Here is a 22,838-nt window from a genome sequence, read left to right as displayed (position 1 = left end):
CTCATGAATATTACCTTTCTAATTACCCTCGGCTCCACTACAAACTGCAAGTGACTAGAGAACATAATCAAACTGAATATCTGTGCAAGGGTCCCACTTTGTACTCTGGGGCCCTCCGTCTTACATTGTTATTCACACAGAGACAGTGTTCATAAGGCAAAACGTGAACAGACAATAATTTAGTCCATTTAGCCTCCCCTTCAGTGCGTAGCAAACAAATTTCCACCTATAAATCAAGAAATGGAGGAGGAGGGAAATTATATTTATTTTGCAGTGCTTGGGTAATTCCACTGAATGCCTTAAAAAGCCAAAGGTAGAAAAGTAAGGCACCGTTAAAATGTGTTTGCTTTTCAGCACAAAGCAGCCATTTAGATACAAAGAGCTAAAGAACCTCCATAAAGACCTATTTGCTCTTTTACAGCACTTGTAAAGATGGGAAAGTGGTATTATTACTAAATTTGAAGCACTTTGGGTGTTCGTAGACAAGGGGGCTTCACTTACTCGCAGTCTCTCTACAGACACAACAAGAGCAGCGCACACAGACATCGACCACCCGTGGCAAGAGCTGATAATTCTTAGACCGGTAAACAGTGGCGTGTCCCAGTGGAGAGAGATTAAAGACCGAGAAACCGTGTGAGGAGTAGACCGAGAGAGTGAGAGTTGCACTGAGTGCCACTTGGATAAATGAAGTAAACTCCATACTGCAGTTGTCTCGATAAGAAAGAAGTGGAACTCACAATACTATCAAAATCATTCTGTCTACCAATATAACATCAGTCTGCCTCACTTCTGTTTTCCCCTGCTGATCTTGAGACATGGGATCAAACTTTACCAGCAATTAATTTTTAAAGTAGCAACATAGTAGCACTCTAATTAGTGAATTTTCTTAAAACCACATTGTCATGTTTTACCCATTGAAATATCCATCTGTTCTTAACAGTTCAAGTAGATTAAAAATAAATAAATAAAATGCATCCAATTAATTGCACACAATGCTGAATAAATTAACTGACTATATCAAGGTGTGCTAAGAATGGAGATATTTTGGCAGGCAACTACTCTATTTTGAATGGACAAAAACATCTTTATTGACATTGATATCTAATTGTTATTTAAAATACATTTTCACTTATTTATTTCCAAAAATAAATAAATAACGGTATCATCCACTACCCCTAAAACATAGATCTGTTCATGCAAAAAATTAAACATTGTTGAATCCATTTATATGCTATGCTCAATAGATTAATTGATTGTTCATATACATATATATATGTGTGTGTGTGTGTGTGTGTGTGTGTGGTTGTGTGTGTGTGTGTGAGATCAGAAAAACAGCTTTAAGGCTGTAGTTTAAAATAGATTAACTTCTTTATTTCCTAAAATTTCATAACATTACATAACCCCTAAAAAATCCATCTGTTCATGATGATTAAAATGACTAATTGTTAATCAATTAAAAAACAAATCCAATTAATTATATGCTATGGTCATTACATAAATTGATGGTGTATATCAATATCCTCCCCAAGATTTTGGCAGGCAATTAAACTCTCTGAATGAATAAAAACAGCTTTAAATTTCAATATGTTGTGTTTTATTTGATATGATGTTTATTATCAGTCAATTTTTGAATCAAAACTATCTGTATGTGTTCTTGTACTCTCTCTGAAAAATTTTCATTATTGTACAAAGTGAGATTTTTGGCTTCTTTTATTAAGTCTAATTGTTTTTCATTAGCTTACACCGGTATTTTTTTCAGAGTTGTACTACTTTCAACTTGATGTGCATTCGCCTGTGTCAAGTTTAAAGTAGTACAGCTTTGAAAAATACATAAATTGCATATGTTTCCTCCAATAAGTTGATTTTGAACTTATGACTTGTGCCTGCTCTTATTAACTAAATTGTCAACCCTAATTCAAATAAATATGAACTTAAAAAAAAAAAAAAAAAAACTTAATCAAATATCCTTCAGAAACTGATTTCTAACACCTTTCCCCAACCTTTCTTCAATCCCCTACTGGTTTCAGGGTCCAGATTTAGACCCAGGAGCAGCACACTTCAGATAAAAGCGGTCTCCATGGTAACCTCCAGCCCGCAGCCATCTGTGTGAGTATTGCATTAAGGTCCGTCGGTTCAGGAGTTTAGGGAGCTGGTAATTCATTCGACAGCAACAGGGACTGAACTACTGTGCGAGGTTAGACCCATAATCCCTCAAAAGGAATACCGGTGCTCTTTGACAGCGAGGGACAGGGATGAGGGAAATAAATCATGCCGACCATGCTTGAGCTGCATTTTGGAAATGCAGTGGCTGGAAGAGTACAAAAACTTCACCAGTCTCTATAAAGTTCACCCAAGGTGCCACAGACTCACAAGAAGTGATACTGCCATAGTGAAGGTGCCACTTTGTTGAGTGTCTAAGTGAACAACGGATCCTTAAAAACACATTGAGCAATTAGCATGAACTGGTTTTCTGATTTATTTTTATTTTTTAAGCTTGACCAGACTAGAAGACCAGCTAAAACTGGCAGGTTGGTTTGTTAATGCAGGGTTTAAAAAGGGTGAATAATTCACCGAAACACAGCTGGGAAGTGAAAAGGTTAATTGCATGTTGACTTAAATCAATGAAAATCAATGAAAACAAACCCATATTCTTCATATCACACAGATGCCCAAAACAAACACTGAACAAGAAGAAATAGAGCAAGAGCAATAAACAACTCCAATGTTTTGGTGATATTGATCATTGAAAGAAATGCCATTACAGCTCATTGATTTAACTTCTCAGCACCTATTAATCACGCATAAGGGTTTTTACTTCCGTCTGCATCTAAACTCTCATCAATCGTCTCTCTTAAGCTAGCAGTCAACATTTAATTATAACCTAAATATTGGTCAACATCAGCAGTGAAGTGTATTGATCCTATAAGAAGCCTTCTGCAGACATTTTCTTCCAATGAAAATAAATACATATTTCATTTCCTAAATAGCATGGATATGTGAATTCATTATTAAAGCTTGCATGAAAATTGCATGAACAGAGAACATTTTTGAACGCTTCTTTGTGCCTTTTGTTCTAATGGAAGAGAATATTAAACTGCAGACATTAACACAAGCCCATTAGGATTCCCACACATTTTACTAATGACATTTTCAGTTGTTTGTGATTACCAGACAGGGATATTCAAATATCATTTTAAAGAGACTACACTCACAAAGAACAACTAGCTGATTAAATATTTTAGACCGGTTAAAATAACTAGAGAAATGCATGTTCACTTCAATTATATATATGACTGCAAGACATGCAAATTCATAATAAATAAATAAATGTGTTTTTTGCACCCTATATCCATACCTTCATTGTCTTTTATTGTAAAGTTAGGGTTGGCAGGAACTCCTCCAGGAAAAGAGAAGGAAAATCCCTTTCCATTGGCAAAATCATCTTTATCCACAGCCGTGATTGTCTGAATGACCTGCCATCAACAGAACCGAGAGAAGAAGAAAAAAGACATGAGAAACACTTTCCTTTTATAGTGACGTTTGTTAGCTTTGGTTTAGCTTTTGAGTGTCTATGGTGATGCTTGACTGATAAAGTTTTTATTAAGATGCCTGGATTGTAGAGTATATATGGATTCACCAGTTTCCCATGCGGAAAACCCACCATCCTAAATAAAAGTTTAATTAGCTGGGTTCAAAAGCTCAGAACATAGTTTTCCTTAATTCCTTCTGTTCCCTCACCCACCCCCTCTCGTTCTCTTCTGAAATCTCTGCTGGTATCTCAGCATCTGTGGGATTCTGTGTGCTTTGTGCATTAAAACCAGCTGGTTTGTTGGTCTGAGTTGTCTTGGAAACCCAACAGGCATTTGATTCCTTGAGTGTGGTCCATTATGAGTGGCACATCCCTGTGCTCTACTCCCTGCAAAGAGCGATAGCTTCCAACTGAACAGGTTCAGACTGAAGGAAACTTTAACTGGATTGCCTTTCATGTGTGTGAAACCAGTAATGATAAAAGTCTGACAAATTCCCAATGCCATTTGTTAAAGTTAATGCACGCACATTACTCTGTCTTTAAATCCTTTTGTGTGTGTGTGTTTATTGTGTTAAATTTGTTATATTTTATAAAATTATAAATTATTTTATAATTCAATTTTATAAAATACTTAAAAACATTATAAATTATTATAATATTGCTTTTGATAAATGCATTTATTTATTTTTTCCCCTTTATTTTTATTTTATTTATTATAGTAGGATTAAAAAAACTGTACACTGACATGTAAAATGTTACAATAGATAACAAAATAAAATTATATGTCGGTTTTCACAAAACTGTTAAGTACCAAACAACTGAGCACTGATGATAACTAATAATAAGCATGCAGCAAATCAGCATATTAGAATGATTTCTGAAGGAACGTGTGAACATATACTTGCACACGCTTCACCTTTAACACTGAGCAAACGTATAGTCGTATAAGCCGTAAATTTGCCCTTCTTATTAACATCAAACTTACAAGAACAGTTAAAACAGTTATATTTATTTATTACATCTTAAAGGGATACTCCACCCCACAAATGAACATTTTGTCATTAATCACTTATCCCATGTTGTTCCTAACCCGTAAAAGCTTTGTTTGTCTTCTTTAATATTTTTTTGGACTTTAGGCTGATTTTGGCATAATGTCTAAACAGTGTTTAAACTGGCGCAGTCAAAACATTTACCTGTTTCTTTGAACCTAGACTCAGGCTCAGCATCACCAGATCAACAAATTATGTGACTCTTGGGACGGGACCATCTGTTTTTTCAACTAATGGTGGGCAGGGGAGTTTGCATCACCTGTTTGAAAATGGTCTGTATTTCTGAAGTCAGTTTGATGATTCTAGTGGTGCAGAAAGTACACATTCCACTTAAATCACATGCAAAGTGCACAGAAGCACTTTAATCGGCTACTCCCGTAATGTAGTGTGGATAATTTCTGGAATTGGATGTACTGTTTTATGTTGGGAACACAGGGGATATTAAAATAGGCTCGACCTCATCTGTCCTTCATTTTCTCTCGCTCTCATCCCTCTCTTTCTTTGGGCTGCTGGTGAAAAACAGCATTTCAAAATTAAATGGAAAAGTGTGGGTAGGAAAACAGGAGTATGCTTTAGTGAGTCAGAGCTGTCACGCTTTGTTGATCAGATTTTTATTCTCATTGAGAGATGATTAGCATTCCTATAACCCCCTTCCATTTTTCTATTTCAGCCCCTCTAAATATTCACTCTTTCTTCTCTACACCATTCATGGCAGGAAACTGTTCCTGTTTGTAAGGGACTTTTTGTTTTCTTTTTCGTGCAGACTGATATGTATTGATCAAAACCATATTACACTGTAAAAAAGAATTTGTTGAGTCAACTAAAAATATTTTGTTACCCCGCTGCCTAAAAATTTTTTGTTATCTTGACAAAAAATTTCTTGTTGAAACAACTTCAAATTAGAGTGGAGTTAGTCCAGGTAACAAATTTCTTTAAGTTGACTTGACTATTATTTTCTAGTCCAGTCAACTAAATCATGTTGTGTCAACAGGGATTTTTTTTTTTTTTACTTCGATCAATAATCATAAACAAATGTTACTCCACTGCCTTAAATGTTTAAATAAAGATGACAAAACACTTTTTTTATGTAATTTATTTAATGATAGAGACAACACTTTCATTCACATTTAAATTGAACAAGCAATTTGCTGTCAACACATCAACTGATAATTGATAAACAAAACAAAAAATGCAAAATACAAACACATGTCTAAAGATCTGAACTGACACTTGAAAGTGTGATGTATAATAAATAACATTGGCATGGGATTGAGAAACAAATAGTTGCAATTCAATTCATCAGATCAAAACCACAGGGATTGTTTTTAATTTCATAACTCAATATGAAAATCAGAAGGTTGAACTCTGCATATTAACCCTGCACAAGTTCACATGCACTCCCCCCACCATAATGCAAGTCATGGTCAAAATGAGAAACCAAGATATATGTATATAACATCACAATTAGTTACAAAGAATGAATGTACTGTACTTCTGTATAATAAGATATAAATGGAATGAATGCACATGGAAGCACAAAGATCTAAACAGTCAGATTCTAAATTTCATAGCACAACATGACCAGACAGAGGTGTTAACATCAGAAGGATCTTGAAAGTTTCCAAACTCGTCCCCCATCATAATGCTACATACTGAAAATGTGTACATACTGTTTAAGAAAATGAGAGGGGAAACAACATTTGTTTACATGAGAACATGCATATTCCAAGTCATGACATGATAAACTATAATGTACATTCTAAAAAGAGTGCTGTGGAGCCGATGGACACATCATGAACACTGAAAAGTGAAAGTGACATGACATACATTTGTGCTCTTCATTTAACCCATCCAAAGTGCACACACAGCAGTGAACACACACCGTGAACACACACCCAGAGCAGTGGGCAGCCATTTATGCTGCAGTACCCGGGGAGAAGTTGTGCCTTGCTCAAGGACACCTTATTTGTGGTGTTGAGGGTGGAGAGAGCGCTGGACATTCACTCCCCCACACCTACAGTTCTTGCCGCTGTAGCGAGCACATGGTGGGAGCAGCTGGTCTTCACAAGTTTTTGCAGAGCCTCAATGGTGTATTTAATGCGCTGGAGGTAGAGGATGTTCACTGCATACAGACCCATTAGGAGTCCAAATGCCTTGGGGACATGGGAGATGTCAGTGATGACAGGATGTCCAAATGAGACCAATGTTGGTTATTCCTTGGGAAGCACATCACATTGCTGCTCCTCAGTTACAATCAGAATGCCCTCTTCAATTTCTTTCTCAACATCCTTAATGTCACTGGATGGCTGGGATAAGAAAAAAATATTACATTACTTAATACATTTATAACAAATGAACACACATATGTACATACACTATTAAAGTTGTGTGTTTTATTAAAAGCACAGCTACCAATAAATGCAAATTGTAATTCAACTTCAAGTGGAAGATATTTTGAAAAATTTAACCAAAAATGAAAGTCAACTGTTAATGGTGCTCCTCAACGGTTTCGTTTAGAAACATTCAAAATAACTTCCTGTATTAAACTGTTAAAAGCCTGTACAAATTTCTTTGTTCTGCCGAACACAAAGAGTTTAAAATCCCATGGGAAGATAAGTGTAAAATACACCCCCAGAACCAACTATACTAAAAATGGGGGGAAATTATTTTCTTCACTGGTATTCTACATGATTTCTGAATGACATAAAATGTGACAAACCAATACAACATATTCAGTTTTTTTTTTCTTAATCCAATTCTAAGTGTCTAATCTGTCACACCATTTATACAATGATCAGAAAATATAGTATTCCTTTTAAATAATAGTCTGTTGGACTGCATGTTCAGAGTAAAGCATGACCCTTAAGGGGTTGGTTAACCCATCTATGTTTTACTCACCCTCATGGCATCGTAAGTGTGTATGACTTTCTTCTTTCAGACAAATCCAGTCGGATTATATAAAAAAAATATTTATGGCAATTGGTGGGTGTTTTTCTCAACAGTCCAAAAGTAGTCAAATAATGTGCATCAATTCATAATAAAAAGTACCTCACATGGCTCTGAGAGGTGAATAAGGGCCTCCTGTAGCGAATCCATGTGTTTTTGTAAAAAAAATATACATATTTAAAATGATATTCAAAGCATATTTAAACCCTTTTCTCTAACTTTCGTGAGAGCCATTCCGGGTGGATGAAAATAGGACATGGTCATGCATGCACCGATGATAAGTGACGAACACGGAAGAGTGGAGGAGAGACAACAATACGCCAATCACAAAGTAGAATCACAAAATTAGGCTTGCACGTATGATAGTCAGTGGAAGAGAAAAAAAAGTGTTTACAACTTTTTAAATATGGATATTTTTCTTACAAAAAGCGCATCGATTTGCAACAGGAAGCCTTTATTCACTCCCCAGAGCCATGTGAGACACGTTTTATTGATGGATGGGTGCATTTTATTTGACTATTTTTGGACTGCTGAGAAAAAAACACACCTGTCGACTGCCATTAAATAACCTGGAAGGGCCAGGAAAATTTTTAATTCAACATACATCTGAAAGAAGAAAATCATATACACATAGGGTGCCTTGAGAATGAGTAAAACATGGCCTAATTTTAATTTCTTGGTGAAATAATCCTTTAAGCAAAGTTGCTAATGGCCAATATGCTAGCACTGAAAATTTTTCAGGATTCAAAACAGTATTCAGCAAAATAATAAAGAATGGCTATGTCCAAAAACAGGGTTTCTGGTGGTTTTATGAAAATAAATTCAACACTTTATAAAGACATTTTAAATACCAATTATAGAAAATTCACGGAATAAAACTGAAGGGAAAATAATGTCAAATTATGTTCTCTAAAATTTGAAGCTGTTTTCCAATGCAAATATCTACATTTTCGTAAAGGGTTCACTCAAAAAAGAAAAAGAAAGAAAATTGTCATTTACTAAACCTCAAGTTGTTTTAAACCTGAATTAGTTTATTTCTGTTAGTCCCAGTCCCAGATCGTCTAACACAGTACACAGATCGTTTAACGAGTTACAACCCCAGATCACCCAGATTTCTTCTTCTTCTTTTACCTGGATCACATCACTGCAGACTGATGGTGCTCAGTTTGGTCATCCAGAAGCGTGATCCCAGCAGTCATGTCCTTGATGAATTCCTGCGCAGAGCCTGTGTGCTTTAATAAAAACAAAGGGATGCATTAAACAGGGCCTTACAATCGTAAAGCATATAGACTCCAATAGATGTGCATTTATAAATAAATAAATTTACTTACAACTTTGTCCAAGCTCTACAATGTAAATGCCATTTCCATTATGTCTGCATAGCATTTTGATGAATAACTGCAAAAGGACTCGCTGTGGTCCATTCACAGGATTATTGAATTCTGCGCTGAATCTTCAGTCATCCCAAAATATCATAAACATGAAAAATACAAAAACATGTTAAAACACTGTAAAATAATAAACATACATATAAATAAATCTTTACAGAGAAAGTCAAATGTATTGACAAGTTTGTATTAAATGCATTAAGACAAACTATACCATCCAGACGATGCTTTTAAATGACACAACACATAATTATAACACAATAAAAGGAAATTTAACACATTTGTGTCGATCGTTATTGTATCTCTATTTATACAAGATATATGCTATTATTAATTTTATTCTAAAATATGTAGATTTGAACGTATGCAATTTACTTATGACCGTATATTCAAAATAGACTGTATAAAAACAGATATTCACGCAGCATTACACTGGGTACTAGGTTCTAGTGAGGCACTTGAATGACTAACGTTACTTCAGAAAACTGAAAGAAGAGTTTGTAACGCTACCTTCAGAACTTCATCTGAACTGTAGACTGTAAAATAATCATCAGCACTAGGCTTAAGTTACGCGCTCCGGAAGAACTCTGAGGGAGGTGCTCATCTGTGCTGCTCATTCGTTGCCCTTATAACATACAGAAAAGACACAGTTCGAGTAGTAATCTTCTTTTTATCTCCTAATTTTTCATCGTTGAATATTCTGACGGATGTCTTACGCTGTCAGGTTAAGAGCAGTTCCTTTTTTTAAATTCCCGCCGTTCTTAATCCATACAGTGATCCGATGAGCTCTCGCGCGCTGTGTTTGAACGGTCTCTAACGCAGCTCTGGGCTCAAATAATACATACAGACTGTATTTTTATTGTTCTCCACATAAGTTCAGCTCCGCTGTCCCGCATGGGGGAATATCTGTTTTAATATTTATAAGGAAAATACTGTGGAACCGTCTGTATTTTGAGGCTTCAGAGTGCCGCGAAACGAACATTTACATACAGTAACTTATATACAGAATGTAAGACTCTTTAAACCATACTTACTCTTCTGAGACAACAAATGTAATTTTACACATTAAGCCAATGAATACGAATATTTTACTTACCAAAGTTGTATTCTAGTAAAATGTCCAAACTTTGAGGAGAAACTGACTAGAATGTCTGACGGCCTTCTTCTCTCTTCAACAGCCTTCACGAGAATGACGAGATCTCGCGATAAGTGATGTTGTGAACGTGATATTGCTATTGAATTGAGTCAACAATTTTTTTTTAGTTATGAGGACAAATAACCTAGTTCAGTCAACTTTCAAACTAGTTGAGACACTGAAAACTTAAAATTTTTAGTTGAATGAACAAATTCAGTAACTGCAAGTTGTGTCAACATAAAAAAATTCATTGAAACAACTAAACTGCTAAATAATTTTTTACAGTGTATAATCTTTCAGATTACCAATTTAACAGTAACTGTTGTTAATATAGTAACTAACTGCTTGTATTTTAACCACATAAATACATATTTATGCATCACTTTCATATTAATAAGCTCTTTAATAAGTTAAATGATTAAAACAGCAGTTAGTTTCTGTACTTTAGCTGTTATGTTCTGTTCGGCCTTCCTTGTTTCTCTGCCAGGGAATGAAGGTGTCATGGAGAATGTGAGACAGAGAAACAGTTCGACCGTTGTGGGACTTGCCTGTCCTGCCCTGGTGCTTTCACAGATGATGATATCGTCTTCTGTGTTGATCATTGGAGGATTGTCGTTCACATCCAGGACCTGCACTGTAACGGGCACATGGCTCTGAAGACTGGGATTGTCTGATAACAAAAGAAAGCATTGCAGTATGTGGAAATCATCAGAAAAATATGTAAACAACAAGAAAAGTTCTTCAGGAACATCAAGCAGCATTTTTGCAGTGAAGATAATGGTAATGGAGATTTGACTATCCATAAAAACATTAATTAACCGACCGTCTCATTGATCCATCCTTTTATTTATACATTAAACCCATCTATGGTGACTTTAAAGTGCTTGAGCAAAAAAAATCACTTGGAAATATCACACGAGAAGCATGACTTCTCAAAGTTCTTATTAGGTTTTTCACATTGTTTTCACTGATTTAAAAAAAAAAAAAAATCAGAAGAAAACTAAATCAAGATAATTTGAGTTAACCACAGGTTCTGTGTGGACTGGGACATTAGTAAACTGGAATATAGTTTTGCTGAATATCAAGTGACATTAAAAATAACATGGCAATATCCAATTAATTCCTGATTAGCAAACACAGGTCATGCAAATTTCTATCAAGTCTGTCTCAAAAGAACACACATCTGAACTGTAACTTCGTAGAGTAAAGTACATTTGCATGCACTCCTCGATCCCTGGGTGGGATCCGGATAATTTTGCTTACAAATTGGCTAAATCATCTAATAGCAATTCTCAGTGAGTCGGACTCATACCGATTACATTAATTTGAATCAAAACACTATAAATGCAAAAACGCAGGAATTAACAAGACATTATAATGCTCATAAATTAAAAACAGGTCCACAAGAAGGACATAAAAATATTCTGTGCAGTTACACATTGAGTAATTAACAAGACACATTACATTCTGTTAGGGTCTTTCCAAATTACTTGGAGATTTCTGTCAGACTGAGAATAGCCCCGAGTGCTCTCATAGACTTTCACACAAAGATCTTTTTTTTTTTTTTTTTTCTAACTGCAGGCACTGCAATGCAATCTCTATGAGTTGTGGGAGGGCTTTCGTCATCATGCTTAACCTTAACTTGTGCAAGGATTGGCAGGAACAGTGACATCCAATAACATTCTAAAAATATTTTGAATTTTAACAAAAAAAAAAGAGAGAAAAAAAGAAAAACTACTTTAATATCTTTATCAAATGTGAAAAAAATAAACAGCTATGCCAACTCAAATTCAGTTGTCAGTTGAACTTGATCGACATCATGAGAACGTTACCTCAGCGCAGATGAATTCTATTGTGTCATTGAAATAAAATACAGTAGAACCACCAAGACCTAATTTAAACAAATACAAGCATCTAAAAATGGCAGGATTTTCGAGGACAGTATAGTATGAGCAAAAAAAAAAAAAAAAAAGATCTCTAGTGTGCTGCGAGCTAGCTAATGCTTTATTTTGTTACCCCTGCATTGTGTTGCATTCCGACAGCGTGACACACATCGCATGGACAACTACAGGTGTAATGTAATAGTTACTTCTATTATTTACCGTATTTTCCGGACTATAAGTCACACTTTTTTTCATAGTTTGGCTGGTCCTGCGACTTATAGTCAGGTGCGACTTATTTATCAAAATTAATTTGACATGAACCAAGAGAAATGAACTAAGAGAAATGAACCAAGAGAAAACATTACCGTCTACAGCCGCAAGAGGGCGATCTATGCTGCCAGAGATGCTGCTCAGTGCTCCTGTAGTCTACACTGAACACATAGAGCGCCCTCTCGCGGCTGTAGACGGTAGTGTTTTATCTTGGTTCTTGGTTCTAAATAAATGCGACTTATAGTCCAGTGCGACTTATAGTCCGAAAAATACGTAATATATCCATGTAAACAACCATCCCCCACCTACTTTATTAACTTAACTAGCTTTATGTTTATTCCATAACTTAATGATTAATGAAGCTGCCTTCAAAACATAAACAAAACACGATGGTTCTGTTGACAGTGGTTTAGTTAAACATTTTCAGCAGTATTTAAATGCAGTTGTCACTCCCAGAATTTTACAGCGTGTATAAGGCCATATCTGATTCATCTTAAAGCTGGTTTGGTAGTGTCTTTAAGACATTTTGAACATTGTGTCTCTCACTGTTGTGCTTTATTGTGTTGTTATCAGACCATAGGTTGTCTAAGATCTGGCAAAAAATGCCACATCTATCAGTTTTATAATGCCGAACACTTATGCACCACAACTGGCTAATAAAATAACATGCTATCTTGTCAATAGCACAACTACTGTTAAATGCAATATAATTGCTGAGACGTCTTATAAGCATCCAGGCCAAGTGAGTTCCTCTCCCTCGTCATCCTCACTAACGAGCACTCTAACATGAATTCACACCCACAGCGGGACCACAAACGAATATTTCTCAGACGGAAGCCTTTAACGGCAAAGCCATCGCCATGGCAACAAACTCACCATTAGTAAAAAAAATAAATAAAATTGACTTCCTTCCTTCAATGTATCTGTGATTGCATACAACAATGTTAAACACAAACGCATCAAAACAACATAAGAAATGTGATTTAGTGTTCTGTCATTTTCCGTATTTACCTTCAGGGATATTTGTTTTGTGTTTACACATTTTATTGCACTTTCATAGCTCAGAATTGATTGTGATTTTCAGAAATGTTCAATATCAAATTCAAATGAGACAACTGTTTACCAAAACTACAGTTTGTAGTATAGTGATACATATCTCAGATAATGTGGTTATGAAATATACCTTGAACACAGCAAAAACTAAAGCATCTGCTGAATGCATAGATGGATTGGATCTAAAATGTTGATGAACACAGATCTGAGCACAGTCTGAGAGAGTTAAGATCTCTTCTGAGCCTCTGCAGGAGATTAATGCATATCTCTGAGCAGCAGACTTATACAAAGTCTCCATTTGATCTCATTGTTGTCTAGGGAGAATAAGTGAGATATTAAAGCGATGTTTGAATTTTCATTACCATGCTGGATATCTGAACATGGTAGAATATGATTATCATATAGAACACTGGATGTGTTTCATTGGTGCTGGGAGTAAGGGTAATTACTCTGATAAAATTTGCAGCAGGAGAGTCACATGACTCCATTTACATTACTGCCTGTGATTTTTATCATCTGAGAGATTATATACAACCATTCTTTCACTGTTTTAGTTCTCTAGCATGAGTGGCTGCGTTAAAGGGCTATTTCACTCAAAAATTTCAAGTCTGTTGTCATTTCCTCACTCTCATTTTGTACCTTCTCCTCCCAACACAAAAGGCGACTTTGAAGACTGTGCTGATCGCTATTTTCCATAAAAGCGCCATAATATGAAAGATCCAGTAATAAAACAGACTGAACTGGTTCTCAAATTTAACAATCAAAGATCTGGATACAGATGATTTTAATGATATTTTACAGTGCTTCTGGATCCATTTTGAAGTTTGAAAGCGATTGACCCCATTCATTTTAATTGCTTGGGAAAACAACAACAACAACAACAACTCATCTTTTTTTTATCTCTTCCCACAGAAGAATGTAAGTCACAATACGTTTGGCACAACACTAGGAGCGAGTAAATAACCACAATTTTCATTTCTGAGCTAACTTTTCCTTGTGTGCTAAGAGGTGCAATCTTTGACTATTAACAGGCCAGAAGAGTTGCTTTCACAGCAGCGGGAGGGCGAGCGATTTTCAAAGATAGAAAGCGAATGGCAGACTGTTTCTCATGAGTGCACGAGCCGTTTATTGCCGAGACTTTCTTGGCAAACCAATTTGCGAGTTATTAAAGCTCAACCAGCAGGGTTTCTGGTACCCACCTTCCTCTGTTGCCATGACAGTGATGTTGTGCCAGGGCGTATCCTCGCGGTCCAGGAGCTGAGTGGTTCTAATGACTCCGCTGATGGATTCGATATCGAAATACACCTCTTTGTCTTCTCTCCGCTCGATGAAATACCTAAATATAGAAGAGAGAGCATGAATACTGCATGAACTTTTCCATCTTTCACCCCTCTATATCATGGCAGTGGCATTAAGAGCAAAGACAGTCCATAATTGTCCTATAGCTTCTATTGCTAAACATGATTGGGATGTGAAACCCAGAAAGAAAGAAAGAAAGAAAGAAAGAAAGAAAGAAAGAAAGAGCAAGGAGAAAGAGCAAGGAGAAAAACTGCAGCAGAGAAGCATTAGTTGGACATAATTAACAAATCCAAAGTGACATGCTTGGTAGAGATGCTCAAAGGACTGTCAGATTCTCTTTCCAAGCATGAATGTGAAATTAAAACACATTTGCATTTCCTAAAAGAAATACTAGAGAGTGCAAGGCAGCCAAAATTAACGTTAACATTTAATGTAACCATAAGATTTGAGTTGTAGTTCTGGATAGTGGTTCTGCTATTTTGGTTTTGTGGCAAAGGAGTTAATCAAGGTTTACTGGTTAGCAGGGTTGGGTTAGCTAGTAGATACCAAAAGATTGTTTCTGGTTAACAGCAGTTAAAAAATCAATAATAACAGAAAGAAAAAAAAAACATAAAATAAAAAATATTTTATGTATATATATACATTTGGAGAAATTTTATATATCTCAATATGCCATTCAAATTATATATACTTGCTGAAAAAAAGGCATAAGTGTCTAAAATTTGTTTCTGTTTTTAGTTGCTTTCATCATGTTAACTAGGGAGAAATACAGGAAACACAAAAATATTCTCAAGAAAACAAAAAACTCATCCCGAAATCCTGTTAATGCACCACCAGGATGTCTACTGTGAAGAATATGCCTTTAAAAACCATTTTCCCTGCAAAGTCTCATGAGACAAATGCTTTACATGAAATATGATAATGATCAGATGCATCATTATAACAGTTAGGAACGAAACTAAGGAGATAACAGTGACCTTGTTTATTTTTCCATAACGCTAATGCTGATTCTCAAACTTCTATGCCATTTTATTTTTATGCTAATGCTGCAGTATAAATTATTTTATGGAAAAGAAATTGTGTTTTTTTTTTTTTTTTTCAGGGAAACAGAAATGCAATAAATGGACTGGGAAAAAAAGGAAAGTTTAGTGTTATCCTAAAAAAATGTAAAAAAAAAATAAAAATAAAAAATAGGCCAGGGATTTTTTATGAGACTTTTCTCTTGTTTTCTCTTATGCATTTTAATTATTTATTTATAGCAGTGATAAATGCTGATGTAAAAAACATTTGTATGAAACCGAGGATCTCACATTTACCAATGAGATTTGCAGCATTTGCATGAAGGCTAGAGTTACGTCCTCTCCGTCACGCATGGACTGTGCAGCTTCATTCAAAGATGGCTTGAATACACACGTCCTCAAACCACCAGTACAGAGAGACGCTAATAAACCATACAGGTCATATCTCATTACAACAAGAAAATGTGCACCGTCCTTGACTGCATGAGAGGAGATGAGGATTTTACACTTTAGGCCTTTTACTGCCAGAGAAAGGAACATTCTGACATTCTGACTTGCATGTCATCCAAAAATTATTTTCCCCATGTTCTGCAGACTATAATGTGCACAACATTTCATGTCATATTGAGAATCCTCATCATCTTGTGTTTACTAAACTTTCATTTATACATAGAATAATTCTTATGGACTTTTCACACTCGAAATACACTACCTTTGTGCTTTATTACACACTCTTCATACATTATCCTTAGTCAGTAATTAATTCTGGGCAGTTAAATTTATTTATTTCTCACTGTGTGTTTCTAAACCCATGACTAATGCATATTGCATATTTGCATAATTATATACATTTAAAACATTGATCTGTCAAGTACAGCCCAGAGCATGCAACATCACCTTTGTGCCATGTCTAGACTGGACTGCTTTTTTAATAGATGATTCTATCTGATTCAGTCTTCTCAATTTCCAATAATAATAATAATAAAAAAAAAGAAAAGAAAAAGAAAATAATAATAATAATAATAATAATACATGTAAACATGTAAAAATTGTGAATATAATAATACAATTTAAATAATATAAAAATAAAATATAAAGATATCAAATTATTTCAAATTATATTTTTTTCCCCCAAACTTTTGATTTTAGGTCACTAGGGCTGTCAGTCGATTAAAACATTTATCTAATTAATTGCATGATCTAATTAATTAATCACAAATTAAATTTGGCTGTGAAATTACCCACAAAAGACCAATTAATGTCATTATTGTGTTATTATAAGTAGTATCTTTATAATTTTATTTTATTATTATTATTATTTTTTTTTTTTTGATTAAGCATTAAATTTATTACACATACATGTTTAGAATACAATGGCCAAACATAAACTATGGAACCTAATATATATATATATATATATATATATATATATATATATATATATATATATATATATATATATATATATATATATATATATATATATATATATATATATATATATATATATATATATATATCTTGAATTTTATGAGCATTTTTGCAGTTATTGTCCTGCATCATATGTGTCAACAGTCAACTGTGTGCACTGTAAAATGATGTACAGGTCTGTGGGCGGGGACAATGCATTGACTGCGTTAAAATGTTGTAATTGTGTAATTTTCACAACAAATTAATTAACGTTAAATCGACAGCCCTAATATATATATATATATATATATATATATATATATATATATATATATATATATATATATATATATATATATATATAAAACAACAACAAAAAAAAAAAAAAAAAAAAAAAAAACAGATTGAATGATTGAATGAGGCATCAGTGATGCTGTGTTTTCCAAGTGTGATGAAACAGGAATTCTAGTTCATCTGAATCTCCATCAGCATCTCTGGGAGGCAGCATGATATCAGCACTGAAGCAATGATGTTTTTATGAGCTGGCCTGCTCACACCTCTCTTTCATTACAGTGTGTGGAGGCAATTGAGCCTTTGGCAACAGTGTTTCACTACCATGCTAACATGGGGTGCCTTAACTACTCTAATTAACAATATCCTCCATAGACAGAGCAAGAGACAGAGAGAGAGAGTCAAAGCAGTAAAAGATGCTTGTATGTCATATCAACTCAATGTCATCCTATTAAATTTGACCTTTACAGAGAGATGTGAGAAATGGGAGGGCACGGAGGAGAGAGAGAGACAAATAATGTCAGATTTTGCTGTAGCATTGCATTTATACACACACACCATGATTTAATAAAAACCTATACAAACAGTAGTGATTTGATGGTGCAAATTCAAGCAAATTGTGTTTTATAGGTGTATTGCAGGTGACTTGCTATGAATTGCACAGATTGCTACACACACACACACAATCTTACCTGACAGGACTGTTTTTGCTGTCTGGGTCTCTCGCTGTGACGGCTCCCACTTCAGTTCCTACCCTGGCGTTCTCATAGACCTCCATAATGTAATAATCCATTGAGAAAATGGGAGGCTCATTTACGTCTCCGACTGTGATCTTGAGCGTGGCGTCGTCTTTGAACGAGCTCAGATAGGAGAAGCGTGGATCCAAGTGCGTGTTCTCAGCAGAGATGTGAAGACTGTACTGCTTCTTCTTCTCATAGTTCAGTGGCTAGAGAAAACAGGAAAATTAACTAATTACAAATAAGGGTTATTATCTTTAACTAAACCCTATTAAATCATAAAAATGAATAAAAAATAAAGCTTTACTGAAATATATATATTTCAAATTTTTCATTAAGTTTAGATTGTAGTAAAATAAAAAAAATTAAAACTAAATAAACAAAAAAACAAACAAACAAACAAAAAAAAAAAAACAGACATTTTTAAATACCAACAATTTAACCTCAATTAAAATAAAAACGGCAAATCTAAAAATAAAATCTAATTCAAAATATTAACAAAAACCATGAAAACAATATATGCTATAACAATGATACCAAAATAACACTGCAACAAACATACATAATTGGATCACAAATAAATCTGTTAACTAACACCTTGAAAAATGAACAAAATAAATTGAGTACTTTAATAATAATAATAATAATAATAAAAAAAATTGAAATAAAATAACATGTTAAGTTTTCATTTCAGCTTATTTCTAATTTACACTTAACATATGCAATTAAAATGAAACCGAAAATGTAAAAATTAATTGTAAAGTAAAATATCATTTAAATTATTATAGTAAACACTTTATTATTCAAAGAATCCTGAAAAAAGTTTTTCGGGTTCCAAATAAATAAATAAATAAATAAATAAGAAACTCAACTGTTTCCAACACTGATAATAAATCGGCATATTGAAAATAAATCAGAACGATTCCTGAAAAAAAAAAAATGACACTGAACACTGGAGTAATGGCTGATGAAAATTAAACTTTGCATACCAGGAATAAGCTATATAATACAATAGAAAGCTTCTGTTTTACATTTTAATTATATTTTTCATATTATAGTTTTTCTGTATTTTTTTATTAAATTAATACAACATTGATGAGCAAAATATATTTCTTGTGTACTTTGCTTTCAGTCAGTTTTAGCCACTTTCTTGGTGGCTTCTAGTGGTACTCCAAACAGTTAAGAGCTGAGATTATATTGAGGTCAGTCTTTTTTGCTTCCAGAGCACTGAAGCTAAATCGCTCTCTAGATGGGTTCGCGTCTGTAAACACCATGACACCTGCCCGACCTTCACAGCCATCTCGCCGGACAGATCTGGCAGGCATTTATTTACAAGATTGGATTTTGGAAGACTCAGTATTCCCTGAATTCACAGCTTTCCTGACCCCCTGGACTGAGTGGGGAAGCTCAGAATACAGAAAAGAGAACATTAATGAGCATCTGAGCCCCAAAGAGCACCAGACGCCTGCTTGACCCAGTCTAGCTGCACAGATTACATATCTCTCAGTAATTTCGGTGTGAGCAGATTCAGATATTACGCTATTTGGACAACATCTTGACTTGGATATCTATGCCATCCTGTTTTGTTCTTTTGTTGATGGTCTGCAAGAAGCACCCGAGTGAAAAACTGAAAACCCCTTTTATAATCCAGGGGTTATTCAGAGTTGTGAACCTGTTAATGAGGTTTTGTGCATGACTGAAGATTTTTCCCGTTTACTTTTGTATTAGTTTTTTCTTTTTTTTTATTGTTTGTCATCTCTACAGGAGAAATCAAGCGTTTACGTCTTCTGAGATATTCACTCTAATAATAACAGAATAAAGATTTTCTACTCCCCAGATACAGCTTATGTCCTCTTCCAGTGCAAGTCTGGGATTTTTTGGCCCATTTTACCGCACACCTAGTGAAAGTTTGATTACTTAGAAAAGTAATAGCACACCTCTCCTCAATAAACCACAACATTTGAGACATCATTCATATCTGCAGCATCAGCACAATAACAAATGACAAGTTTAATAGTTGGGTTTTTCTACTACAGGACATTTTATTTCCCAGGGGCAATTTTTATTAAACTAAAATATTTTTTTATACAGATACAACTTTTTTTTTGTAATTATTTTTTATATGAAGTTCACAGAAATGAACTTGGAAACTTTATATTACACACACACACACACACACACACACACACACACACACACACACACACACACACACACACACACACACACACACACACATTTTTTGCCATTATTATTAGAATTATTAATGTAATGATTATTATTGTTTGCACAATAAATCTGACAGCAGCCAGTGCTTCAGTCAGAGATCTGTTCTCACCATCATCCAGTCTGTCTGGAATAACATGAAGAAACAGAACTAACTGAGACTAAATCCAGTAGAACTGTGGATACATTCAAGATGCTTCAAGAAACCTACCTCGCAAAGCTCCAGTACTGTTAAAAGTTTTAGGCACTTGAGTAAAAATTTGCCTTTGTCCTAGGTGCACTTGCGCATTGTTTTCAGGCAGCTTTGCAGGTCGGTTTCTTTAAGCTTCTCAGACAAGTTGCAACAGTTCTTCTGGATTTAGACTTTGTCAATTTGTTCTATCTCTTATTGTTAAGGGTTCAGGAAAGCCTCTAACCCTAGAATGAGCAATAATAATAGTGATTCTTGCCTTGGAAAGCACCAATAGAAATGACAGCAATACCTTTCTCAGCGTGATCACACCCTCTCTAGTGTCTTTGTCTGTGGAGATGGAGAACATTCCGGCCCCCTCGGGGTTCAGGATGCTGTATTTGATCTCTGCATTGATTCCGATGTCCTCATCGTTAGCTTTGATCTTCCCCACTGGTTTCCCCACCTGTGCTGACTCCGGGACAAACACCTGGTAATTCTCTGCAGACACACACAAAAGCCTGCATGGAGGTTTGTTCGATTGGCTGGATGAGATTTTTGAAGCAACGCTATCATGATGCCTCGATCCGACCGTGCCTCTGAAAAAGCCATATTGAGCTACTCTGGAAGATTTCAATACAGCTGTCAGACCCCAAAAAACAGCCACAACCACAGTCCCACACAACCTGATTAAAAAAGCTGGATGCAATGGATATATTGTTCCAAAGTATTTCTGGGATATATATATATATATATATATATATATATATATATATATATATATATATATATATATATATATATATATATATATATATATATATATATATATATTTAAATAAATTATTAAAATATAAATTAAATGAATATTTACTATAAAATGCATACATAACATATAATTAACGAATAAACAAATAAACAAACATTGTAGCTATTTACAGAGATTTTAGTAAATAAAATAAGATTTAATAAAGTGAACTCATTTAAAGACTACAGAATGCATCTACAGAAGCACATACTGTGTCATTGCTTAGTCTCAGAGCTCAGAGTCTTAAAAGGTTTCTATAATATTCTTAAAAATACTTTTTTTTTTCTAGGGAGAAAGTGAGTGAAAGTGGGAAATTAATGTGATTTTACTTCCAGAACCCTGCTGTGGTGCTCTGCTTCTGTGGATAAAAATAAGACTACAAAAACTCAAGAAACAAGTCTCATAATTGGATGCTTATACACTATAACATGCTGGTCCTGCCTCTGTTCTCTTCATGCTAATTAATGGTAAAAAATTACAGCACAAAGCACAATTTATATGTTGAACCATCTGAAAGAGAGACTGCATCTGAAGTATGTAAGGTATAATTCCATCTCTTCCATATAATTATGTAGTATCCATAAGATGCCCTTGAGAAAATTTTGTAACAATGCATGATAACCTACTTTGAGAGAGAAAATGTGCATTACAACAGCATACTGAATGGTTCACCTTCAAACAGTAATGAGGATTTTTGCAGCAGATCAAGAATTGGTAAAAAGCGAGGGCAAGCTATTTCGGTTCTTTTTGCCAAGATCTAAAGAATAATAATCAAGAAGTCCTTCAATGTCTCATCTATTCATTTAAGATTCAGCCAGGATGGAGTGTTCAGGAGTGAATATCATTCTGTATCTTAAAATAACCCCAAGACCTTCAGTAAAAGACCAGCGTAAATCTGTGGCAGATCTGGAACTTTGTACATAGACAGCAATACAAATACTGCCTAACTAGTTTGTTGAATAGGCCTTGGAGCAGATGTCTGATGTCCATTCAAAACAATATGTTGCCACTCAGTTTTATTTTCACACTGGTTTCACATCACTCACTCTGGGGGAACTTGGGTGGGTTGTCATTGACGTCGGTCAGCGTGATGTTGACGGTGGTAGAGCCCGACAGCCCTCCCACCTGCCCCGCCATGTCTTTGGCTTGGATCACCACAGAGTAATGTTCTCTCGCCTCTCGATCCATGTCTGTCAGCGCTGTTCTGATGATTCCTGCAAAACACACACAAACAAACATAGGGCACACATTATGTACAACATTTGCACAATTAAAGCAATAAGCCATAAGCATTCGCGTTACAGTGCTTTATGAATATAATGACAAAAAACAGTGTTTAAAAAAGGCAACATTCTTCTTATGTATATACTAATAATACTACTACTAATAATAATAATAATAGTTACAATTATTAAACCATTTCTTGCATCATGTTATTATAAGAACAGCAATATGAATATTGTTATTATTATTCTTTGATATGGTAATACTAATAATGTTTCTATTATTAAACTTTTTTTGCATCATGTCGTTTTTCTATTCTATCCTTTTTTTCTTTTTTATGTATTATATTATTTAAAAGCCCATTAAAAGCTACTTGTACTGCATCTAAGCTAACTGAGACTT

At 34.6% G+C, this 22,838-nt stretch overlaps 1 protein-coding gene and 1 long non-coding RNA gene across 2 annotated transcripts in view; both read right to left on the bottom strand.

Moving 5' to 3' along the window:
* Window positions 1-3,355: 3,355 nt before the first annotated feature.
* LOC113076338 (cadherin-18-like) overlaps window positions 3,356-22,838 on the bottom strand; it is a gene marked incomplete at its 3' end in the record, with an annotated part of 83,572 nt that continues 64,089 nt past the window's right edge. The window contains exons 6-11 of the mRNA XM_026248970.1: window positions 22,259-22,426; window positions 20,718-20,905; window positions 17,965-18,218; window positions 14,453-14,589; window positions 10,596-10,717; window positions 3,356-3,473 (exon numbers count right to left, since the gene is read on the bottom strand). Of these exons, the coding sequence (XP_026104755.1) occupies window positions 3,356-3,473; window positions 10,596-10,717; window positions 14,453-14,589; window positions 17,965-18,218; window positions 20,718-20,905; window positions 22,259-22,426 (987 nt within the window). The remainder of the gene's footprint in view (window positions 3,474-10,595; window positions 10,718-14,452; window positions 14,590-17,964; window positions 18,219-20,717; window positions 20,906-22,258; window positions 22,427-22,838) is intronic.
* On the bottom strand, window positions 6,342-8,911 carry LOC113076339 (uncharacterized). Its single transcript, XR_003281160.1, has 3 exons — window positions 8,856-8,911; window positions 8,656-8,756; window positions 6,342-6,884 (listed from the first exon to the last, which is right to left on the bottom strand). It is a non-coding gene; the product is annotated as an uncharacterized LOC113076339 (long non-coding RNA).

Source organism: Carassius auratus, unplaced genomic scaffold (assembly GCF_003368295.1).
Source record: "Carassius auratus strain Wakin unplaced genomic scaffold, ASM336829v1 scaf_tig00020023, whole genome shotgun sequence".
Classification (NCBI taxonomy): domain Eukaryota; kingdom Metazoa; phylum Chordata; class Actinopteri; order Cypriniformes; family Cyprinidae; genus Carassius; species Carassius auratus.
The sequence above is the reverse complement of the archived record's forward strand: the minus strand, read 5'-3'. Positions and strand labels throughout refer to the sequence as shown.